The 10,603-nt window shown below is 42.2% G+C and overlaps 1 protein-coding gene across 1 annotated transcript; it reads left to right on the forward strand.

Annotated features, from left to right (window-relative positions):
- The first annotated feature begins 84 nt into the window (after positions 1-84).
- nsmce4a (NSE4 homolog A, SMC5-SMC6 complex component) lies at positions 85-7,617 on the forward strand. The gene is made up of 11 exons (XM_002939523.5): positions 85-726; positions 1,950-2,030; positions 2,294-2,424; positions 3,281-3,444; positions 3,563-3,659; positions 3,767-3,857; positions 5,079-5,173; positions 6,322-6,370; positions 6,497-6,588; positions 6,681-6,743; positions 7,074-7,617. The coding sequence occupies exons 1-10, from the start codon at positions 579-581 to the stop codon at positions 6,732-6,734; spliced, it is 1,002 nt and encodes a 333-aa protein (XP_002939569.1). The 5' UTR covers positions 85-578; the 3' UTR covers positions 6,735-6,743; positions 7,074-7,617.
- Positions 7,618-10,603: the final 2,986 nt, after the last annotated feature.

A 10,603-nucleotide genomic window follows, 5' to 3' on the forward strand; every position in this document is an offset into this window, starting at 1 on the left:
AGTTTGTCAGGGGAGAGTCTCTAGCCCCAAGACATATAGCAGGTTTATTGGGTTTGATGGGCTTGATCTGTTGCTAAAAGTCAGTGTCTGCACCAGATCTTGTAACCCATAGCAACCAGTTTGTTTTAATAGGCTCAAACTTTGGTTTTAACCTATATCCCACATGTAGGACTTGACTGATATTCCTTCTGCCAGCTGGGGCTCTGTTATCCTATACTTTACATAACATAGGGCTGCTGTACACGGAAAAGCAAACTGTTGCAAAATGGAAAACATTACTAGCTAGTTAGTACTACCAGAAAGGTGAGTTTTGGTCAGATTTGAGGTGAACACTGGTTTCCATCTCTTTAATAGCTGAAGGCACAGAATGAAAATAACGCCCATTTAATATTCATAACCAAAAAAATAAACTCAGAGTCTCTGGCTGCGGACTATGGCCAGATCGAGGCTTGAAACGCAAATGGCCCTTCCGCGTTTCCGTAGCAGCCAGGTTCCTCTGGAGGCGCTTGTTTAGTCATTTCGCAGGCGGCAAAACGATCAAACCCGAATCTAGAAGCGCAGTGTCGGTATTTGGCACCATGTCCAGCCGGAGATCGGCCGCTACCTCCGAGCCAGAGGATCCCGATGGGAATATGAACGCAGGCGATTATGCGTCCACCGACGGGGACGATCTAAGTCGCAGGCAGATAAGGCAGCAGTACTGGGACCTTATACGGAACGTACAGCGTGAGTCCCACCGGCTGGCAAGGCCGGGGCTGGGGGGGGGGGGGATCCGAGTTTGCCACAAGGAGTTGGACATATGGATTGGGCTGAATGTGGCCCTCCCTTGCCCCAGCTTGAGGGGTATATTTATCATGCTGTGTAGAAAGTGGAGTGAAGCATTACCAGTAATGTTGCTCAGGGCAACCAATCAGTAATTAGATTTCAACAGGCAGAAAACCAAAGCAAAGTATCTGATTGGCTGCTATGAACAACATCACCGGTAATGTTTTACTCCACTTTTTACACAGCATGATAAATATACCCCTGGGGCAGTGACACACGGGGAGATTAGTCACAGAGTCACCAATTTCCCTTATCGCGGGCGACTAATCTCCCCACAATGCCCACCGGCTAGAATGTAAATGGCATACGCGGCTCCACGATTTGCCGAAGTTGCCAAAAGTAGCCTTGAGAGGAAACTTCGGGCGACTGCGGGACATCACAGCGACACATATGCCATCCCACCGCCGATTTACATTCTAGCCGGTGGGATGGCATTGTGGGGACATTAGTCGCCTGCGACAACGAAGATTTGTCACTCTGCGACTAATGTCCCTGTGTGTCACTGCCCTTATTGTACAGCTGGAGGGTGCTGCTTGCATAGTTCTATAGCGTTATGGGGCTCAATATATGTGTCAAGTGAATAGTGAATAAGGACTGTTCTCCAGGCATGCCCCCCCCCCCACATTATAATGGCATTGTAATGGTGCTTTATACATGAAAGCGAGCGGTACCGCTATCTCCTTCCTATAACACTGTGATAGCAATGCATAATAGAATCCGCAGCTCATTATTTGGTGACACCAACAAGGAATGGCTTTCCCAGCACAAGTGAGAAGCTATGGCACCCCAAGTACATTATACACAGAAAGGCATTCGCCACTGAAATCCAAGAGGGCTGACACCCTGAGTACTTTATATACAGGGAGAGCATATAATTCGCTGACAGCAGCTGATACTGGCACCCAAGCACATTCTATACAGAGAGAGACATTGCGTAATATAACACTCTCAAGGATTTCTCCTTCACTAGTTGGGCCAGGAATGTGCACCAGTAATAGAATATGCCTATCTCTCCTATGTCCAACAGCAATAGTAATGTGCCACAGATGTCATGGCAATAGCTGGTGTTGGGAAATCACTTTAGAAGCAGTCTTTAATTATAACCACTCTTGATTGCCTTGCAGAGAACCGGGAGGAAATGCTGAGTTCTCGGACTGATAAACTGACAGAAGCGCTGGAGGAGGCCAATAAAATCTTTGCAGGAGGCAAGTGATGGGACAGGACCTGTATCAGTGGCTAATATATTACCTCCCTTTACTGCACAGAGCTTTCTTCTGAGAAGAATCCTCTTTCACTTCTTTGGGGCCCTTTTTGTTTTATTTACTTTTTATTATCCTTAGCTTTTTTACAGGCGTTAATATTCTTGGTACCAAATCCAGATTCAGTGGGGATCTTTGTATGTTCATAAGCAAAATAAAGAAATGCTAACATGACCATTAGATTAAAGGCTTTCTTTCTGTGTAATTAGTGTCCCGTGCCAGAGAAGCAGCGCTTGATGCCCAGTTACTGGTTCTGGCTTCTAGCCTTGGGAAGGAGAAAGCCAGTCAGCTTCATACCGATATGACTGTGTTTGACCCAACGTCATTTGCAGAGGATCTGGTAAGTTGTCTTTTTCCTACACATAGAATCCACACACTTCTTTTAACAACACAGTAAACAATCATTTGACCCCCAAACATGGTTAATTAGGCCACAACTGCTGTGACCCTCCTTGCCTCTCTCAGGTTAATTCATTTCTGTCGGTTGCCCTCCTCTTCCATTATCTGCTCTATTGACCAGGTTTACTAACCCAAAGAACCAGTCAGATGTTTGGTTTGTCTGTCTCTGGCTATAACAGATTAGTAAGTGATTATTGGTTGTTAAACCAGGGCAAAGTTTGCACCTTTTATTACATTACCCCAGGCTACAAGTCTCCTTGCATTTCTGTCACACAACTCCCCTTCCCTGGCACAGCTCTAAATTTGTCCCCTCTGTGTCCTCACCATTTTGAAAGTTGACCTACAGACTTTTTGGGTTCAGGTTCCCTTAGCATCCAGACTAGGTTTTATAGTGTTGTTATAGTTACAGGGGTAGTCAAAGCAGTAAATAAATATCAACTTAACTGGCTTTCAGACACATTATTGGCACTCACTAAATCTCATTCTTCAGACCACCTCAACTCATAACAAGATTATAGAAACATATATATAGAAACATTAACAGTCACCCTGCTATAGTTCCAGGGGTACCCAGGGCACAAATAAGCATTCACCCTAAATCTCCTCCTAACTGGCCTTCAGGCTGGGCCCCTTAGCTCATAACAAGGTTACAGATATATAGAAACAGTGGGGTAACAGTCACCCTGCTATAGTTCCAGGGATCTGTGCTGTTACCCTTAGGCAAAACATGGCATTCTTTGGCATAGCCTGGTCGATTTTGATGGCAACTTGAGCAAACCAGTCTTGTGTTTCGGCAGCTCTCATTCATGGGCTTAAATCGCATGGAATCTCCAGGAAACAATTCTGAAAATGACAGCGATGACGAGGGTTATGCCAGGGGGTACCTGCCCGCTGATGCTTGGCAGAAACTTGGGTCAGAAGCAGAAAAACACTTCAAGAGAACACCGACCTTTCATTATATGTGAGTTCTGGGCTGACCCATTTGTGTTCGTTTACACTGTACCGAGAAGCATGTGTGTGAGATCTGCCAGTACTGCTGGTTGTGCTGCTTTACACATTTCCGTGTTGCTGTTATTCAGGTTGGGTTCATTTAAGACTGAACCAGTTGTCCGACAACGTATTGAACGGCAGAAAAGGTGTAATAAACCTGAGGAGAAGAGCGTTATGCCAGCACAGGTATGGGACCTGATTAAGACTAGTCTAGACAGTTATGTGCTAATAGACTGTAAGGTATTCTGTACTCCCAATCCTGTCGCTCATCTATTTAATGTTTTGGTGCTTAGCTGAAGAAAATGGAGGAATCCCACCAAGAAGCCACAGAGAAAGAGGTGGAACGGATTCTGGGTTTCTTACAGACATACTTCAGAGATGACCGTAAGTAATAAATCCTCCATACCCATGCAGAAATAGTAATAGCAAGGCCGCCTTTCTCATGATGCATTAGGGTCCATGGGACAGATTAATTCATAATACACCATTATACATGCCCACCCATTTGTACAGGTATAGGATCTGTTATCCAGAATAATCAGGAAATAGGGTATTCGAGATAAGGGGTCTTTCCGTAACTTGGATCTCTATACCTTAAGTCAGTGATCCCCAACCAGTGGCTCGGGGGCAACATGTCCCTCACCAACCCCTTGGATGTTGCTCTCAGTGCCCCCAAACCAGGGAGTTGTTTTTGAATTCCTGACTTGGAGGCAAGTTTTGGTTGAATAAAAACAAGATTTCCTACCAAATAAAGCCCCTGTAAGCTGATAGGGTGCATAGAGGCTCCCTAATAGCCAATCTTAGCCCTTATTTGGCTCCTCCATGAACTTTTATGGTGCTTGTGTTGCTCTCCAAGTCTTTTTACATTTGACTGTGGCTCACTAGTAAAGAAAGGTTGGGGACCCCTGCCTTATGTCTTCTAAAAAAAAAAAAACAAATAAAACATTAATTAAACCCAATTGGATTGCATCCAATAAGAATTAATTATGTGTTAGTTGTGATAAAATACAGTGTATTTTTTTAATTATTACAGAGAAAAAGGAAATTAGTTTTAAAAATCTGAATTATTTGATTAAAATGGAGTCTATGGGAGACAGCCTTTACGTAATTCAAAGCTTTCTGTATAATGGGTGTCTGGATAGCAGATCCCATACCTGTAGTAGTAATATAATACACAAGAGCCATGAATATCCTGTAAATTATATCCTTATAAATAGTGCTTAGTGATGTAATTTGTCACATGACAAATTATATATTTATATAACCTTGTAAATAAATATGGTCATGGACCTCCTCAGTGACTTATAATATTCTGATATTTTACAACAGGGGGTATGTTAATCACTGTGTATAGAGGGTGGCTGTTTAGCTACATTTAGTGGCTCTTTGAAGGAGGGAGTAGGGGTGGGGTGGCGGAGTGGTTGGAGGCCTGGTTGCTGTTCCATCAGCTATTGATTTATATCTGGTTAGAAGAAATAGTTGCAGACAATTTAGATATTGTAATATTGGCTCCTTAATTATCTGCTTTAGAGGCTAAGGTTCTATAAGGGAAATAATATGTATGAATTGATATAAGTACATACCTTTCCTCTATTTCCTTTTCAGCGGAAACACCTATTTCTTTCTTTGATTTTGTCATTGATCCAAACTCATTTGCAAGAACAGTAGAGAACATCTTCCACGTCTCCTTTATTATAAGGGTAAGTATATCCTGTATATCTGGGGAATAAAGACAATATCCACATAATAAAATCCACTTATTGCTTGCAAAAGGTAGTCCATAGAAATGTGTTTGTCCCAAACCACCACAGTCCAGCCGCTGTGCTGCCCAGATACAGGGCGCTCCAGCCAAATGCACTTTCTGTGCCATTTACCGCACAGTTGGTTAGAGTTTGGAAGGGATGTAGTGCAGACTCTGCGGGGAGCAAATACAATGTGGCCAAAATCAACAGTTTTTCCAGGGTGGAGCTGGAGGTGGGTACACTCAAGATACAAGTTTTCAGCACATATAGTAGCTCTAAAAGCATTTGTGTCACATTTCCAAGCCGGCAAGTGTTCCCACTACAGCTTTCAGGCTATTGTGAGCAATGGTGTGCAATTTTGGGTTAAAGGGGTGGCTCACCTTTAGATTAACTTTTAATTTAGTATGTTATAGCATGTCCTATTCCTACCAACTTTGTAATTGGTCTTCATTATTTTTTTTATAGTTTTTTAAATTATTTGCCTTCCTTTTTTACATCTTTCCGGCTGTCAAATGGGGGGGTCGCTGACCCCGGCAGCCAAAAAACTATTGTTGGTACTTTTTATTCCTTTGCTTGCTACTCATGCCCCCTCTCATTCATATTCCAGTTTCTCAAACAAACCAATGCCTGGTTGCTAAGGTAAATAGGACCCTAGCAACATAGCTGCCATAATGCCAAATTGGAGAACTGCTAAATAAAAAGCTAAATAACTGGAAAACCACAAATAATAAAACATAAAAACCAGTTGCAAATAGTCTCAGAATATCAATGTCTACATCATATATACAATGTAAAAGTGAACTACTCTTAAGCCAGAACGCACAACCACTGCCTAACTGTAACCTAAGGTATAGCAACATTAATGTGTTTATTTGTTCTTATTTATTTTTCTTTTTGATTTTATTTTTGCTTTTGTTGATGGAAAAACAATAAAATTTTACCTTTAAAAAAAAAAAAGTGAACTACTCCTTTTTTGGGCACTGCCCACTAAGCGACTGAAAGTTATGGGCATGCTGTATATCTGTGAGTATCTTAAAGCAGCTAATAATATACAAAAGACTGACAGTGATTGGATAAGTGACTTATAAGACAATCTGTTCTTGTAGGATGGCTTTGCCAGGATAAAGCTCGACCATGACAAACTGCCAGTTATAGGTAAGTCCAGCCATATATATTTGCACCCATGGTTCTTTTGAGAGATGGGCTGCACCCTAGCCCCCCCCCCCCCCCCCGGCTCCCCTGTTGGCCTGACTCCCAGCATGTGTGTTTTGTTCTTCCCAGAACCCATAGCGCAGGAAAACGAAAGTAATATCGACAAGGATAACCAGCCGAGGTATCAGGGAGTCATATCCCTCAGCCACCAAGACTGGAAGGTGAATATCATTTATATAATTTCTCCCCACTGTTACAGTGAATGTCACCCTGCAGAGTTTTCATTTTCTTTGCATTTTTTATTTCTACTCAGGAAATTGTAGAGACGTTTGAAATAACTGAACCGATGATCCCTCCGCCAGTTTAACCTTAAGATGTGAGTAAGATCTGTGTATGTACTGAGCAATAGTAAGACAAATAATTCATTATAAATTATGAATGCATAAGAAATCCCCTGAGAAACCTCTGTATAAACAACCCCCCCCTTTCCAGAGTTGCAGCTTTTGTTAGAGATAAAAGCAGCTCATTATACAGTGGGCTACCTAATGCCAGCATGTGGCCTATTCATTGATCATACTTATTTATAAAGACGTCCTATTCATGTTTTTATGTGCCAAAATATATTTGCCCTTGAGTGATAGCTTTACCCTGTACTCACCTTTTGACTCATTTCATTTTTTTTTTTCCTTTTTTTTTTTCTTTTTAGGTTCCCACGACGTTTTTATATTTTCCTTTTTACCTTGAATATTTGGGCTAAATGTTTTATATCTGTAAATGTTTGTACATACCTAGAAATACTACTTTGTAAATTCAGTTAAAACCACGGTGGCCTTTATCTAACACAGCGATTTTTTTTGTACATGTTGTATTTTGCCATAATGAGTACTGGGAACTGTCATCCACAAGAGCAGCCTATTAACTGCTATAATATGTGGTAACTGGATAATTGGGCGGGGTCTCTAATCGCTTGCTGACCCCAGGAAGGCACTCCTTGGAGTTAATATGAATGCATTTTGTTACAACAGCGCCACCTGCTGGTCACTTTCTAAAGATGTGCTTAGAATAGCATCTCTCATCACTTACATCAACGCAGCCCTCTTGGACCCAGGGTACCTTCTTGCAGTACATAAATCTTCCGTAAAATGCTTGCATGTAAGTCTGAACTTGCACAGGGGACACCCTGGGGCAAGATGGTGGCAGCCCACTCTGCAAGAAAGTACTCAAGGCTGGTGTGCTTTTTAAAGGATAAGTAAACCTTTGAAATAAGTTGATGTAAAATTGAGAGTGCTGTTCTAAGCACTTTTGCAATTTACATTCATTATTTGTTTTTATTCCAAGATATTAAGGGTTAAAAGCACTATTAATATGAATGCATTTGTTACAACAGCGCCACCTGCTGGTCACTTTCTAAAGATGTGCTTAGAATAGCATCTCTCATCACCTTTACATCAACTTATGTTAAAGATTTACTTATCCTTTAAAGGAAAAGGATAGGTAAAATCACTCGGCAAACAGCACTGCTCCAAAAAAATACCAAAAAAATGTTTGCATTTCCGGCATCATTCGTTGGGTATGGGGAAGCGAATAGAATTACGGGGATTTCTACTTCGCAGCCCAAAGTGATTTTACCTTTACTTCTTACAGGGACACAGGTCTGGGGTAGGAGGTGAGCAATTAGGGTGACAGGGGGTTTACCTAACAAATTGGCAATTCTTGGTGATTTCACATTTCTTTAGTTTTGGGTCTGCGGATGGTTCTGGACTGCAACTCCCAGCATGCTTTTACTTCTGGTCATATGTTGATGGATTCTGGGAGTTGTAGTCCGGCAATAACCAGGGAACAAGACTAAAGAAACACAAGCATCTCTTTTTCTGTGCCTTTGCAACATACACTTCTGTCTGTGACGTCGTTATTTTAATATACTCCAACTCGAGAACATCATCATCAGCCCAATAAGCTGAGAAAGCTGGATGGCACTGACCCCAGATAAAGAGCCCGTGGCTCTAATGCTGCTGGATTTTACCACCCGTGGCTTTTTATAGTAGATTCCAAATTATTTTTTTATGTATATATCATCCTTTAATTTATTCATTACTCCTGACTAAACTTTAGTTCCTGACATGTGTCTCACATTGCTCTGAATATTACTGTCTCACTAGGAGCAGGAATGACTATCTTTAAGGTGTGAATAAACATTTCTGTTTATTAAATAAACAACCGTCTCCCATTTTTGTATATTTGCTTATGTGATAATGCATCAGGAAGGGGCACTGCCAGGCCTGTGTATTTAAGGGTTCATGTATTTAATTTGCACTAGTTTTATTTATATTAATGTGCGCAAGGATGCAGGGAACTGCCCTGAGTGAGTGGAAATAGGCAGCGGTATGGGCGATTCTCTCAGCCACTTCTGCACTTATATCAGGGAATAATGATAGAGAGCCTATAGTGACTGCTATCTCCCCTTCCCCTGTATGTCCCATATCAGTGGCTTTTTGCTGGGACCACGCTGCCACAAACTGTATCCCACTGACACTGAGGACTCCTGTTACTTACTGTAGTTTAGTAAATCTGTTACAGCTGGACAGTGGGTTCTCTCTGGACTTCTTTTATTTCGGTTCAGGCCTCTCCTATTGATCTACGCTGGAAGATGAACACAGGAGAGGCCAGAACCGAAGGATGAGTAATAAAAAGTAACAAAAACATAATTTAAATTCAAAACATAAAGGTACAAGCACACCATCATGACTGGCACTACTTATCCTTATTCTAAGAGGGTATTGTCAACACTGTGTCAAATAATATCGGAAATCCGTACCCCGCCAATCCTTGCCTATATGAAAGCCTGGGAATAGGATCTAGGCCACCCCTAGAACAGAGGTCCCTAACCTTTTTTTTTTTTTTACCCATGATCCACATTTAAATGCTGGGGAGAAACACAAGCATGAAAAAAGTTCCAGGGGTACCAAATAAGGGATGTGATTGGTTATATGGTAGCCTCTATGTAGACTGGCAGCCTACAGGAGACTCTGTTTGGCAGTACACATGGTTTTTATGCTTCCAAAACTTGCCTGCAAGTCAGGAATTCAAAAATAAGCACCTGCATTGAGGCCCCTGGGGGCAACATCCAAGGGGTTGGGAGCAGCATGATGTTTGTGAGCTACTGGTTGGGGATCACTGTCCTAGAAGAACAAGAATGGCTGTGAATCTGGGACTCTGTTGCCCTCAGTGCAATCAACACCTCCTACTTGTAGCAAGATACTTACTATGCCTTACTATGATGGGATCTGGTTCTGGCCAGATTGCATTAAAATTGCATTTTTCTGAGAGAGGAAGTCAGATACTCAAGAACATGTTTACAAAAATGGAGACAAGAAATCCTGTGTTTCTTTTGATAGAGGACACAGTTTTTCTGTGAGTGCTTTTAGCTGTATTTACATAGACCTTTCTGATAAAGCTTACATAGACACACACACACAAAATCAGCCAGCCTGGGACAGCTAACCATTGTACATCCCAGATCTCTTGTGTAATGAGCTTCAAAGAGAATTATGGAGCGCAAACAGTTATTGGACCCTCTTAAGCTGGATCTCCATCCACCTTTCTGTGTCCGTGGATTGGAAAAAAGCCACAGAATGATGGGTCCGGTTAATGATATAATTTTGCCTAAGGCAACCCAGCCCCAAGCCAATGCCTGGATTATTGTTATCAGATGCAACGTTTACGGTTGCATACTGTTACCCACAATTCCATTGTGCAGCTCACAATCCTATGTTGGCAATGGATCTACCCATATTGGGTTTAGGACTTGAGGAGAGGGGCTGCCATTAAGTGGGTGGGATTAAATAAATCAGAGATGTTCCTGCCTGCAGCACCTCCAGCAGAGGGGTTACTGTAGTGAGGGGCCCTACAGCTTGAGGGAGAGCAGATGAGACTTGTGTAAGGTGTAGGCAGAGTTTGTATGATAGATGGCTGGGGGGGATCAGTAATGTGGCCATTAATCCACAAGCTTTTTTTTTCCACTGGGTCCCAATTTTACTTATTGGCAAAGCTGTCCCTCACAGGTAACCAATGGTTTAATAATTGTTTGGCCCTGAAAACTTAGTAGTATGGGGCCCCCTTTGATTTCTGATAGGGACCCAGGTCCTTGGTGATACAATATGCTGCAGGCTATGGCGCCTATTGGTCTCTAGCGCTTGGCTATGTCTGCCAATAGAGGGCGCCTGTGAGCCCTTAAAT

The sequence above is a fragment of the Xenopus tropicalis genome, chromosome 7 (assembly GCF_000004195.4).
Source record: "Xenopus tropicalis strain Nigerian chromosome 7, UCB_Xtro_10.0, whole genome shotgun sequence".
NCBI classification, from domain to species: domain Eukaryota; kingdom Metazoa; phylum Chordata; class Amphibia; order Anura; family Pipidae; genus Xenopus; species Xenopus tropicalis.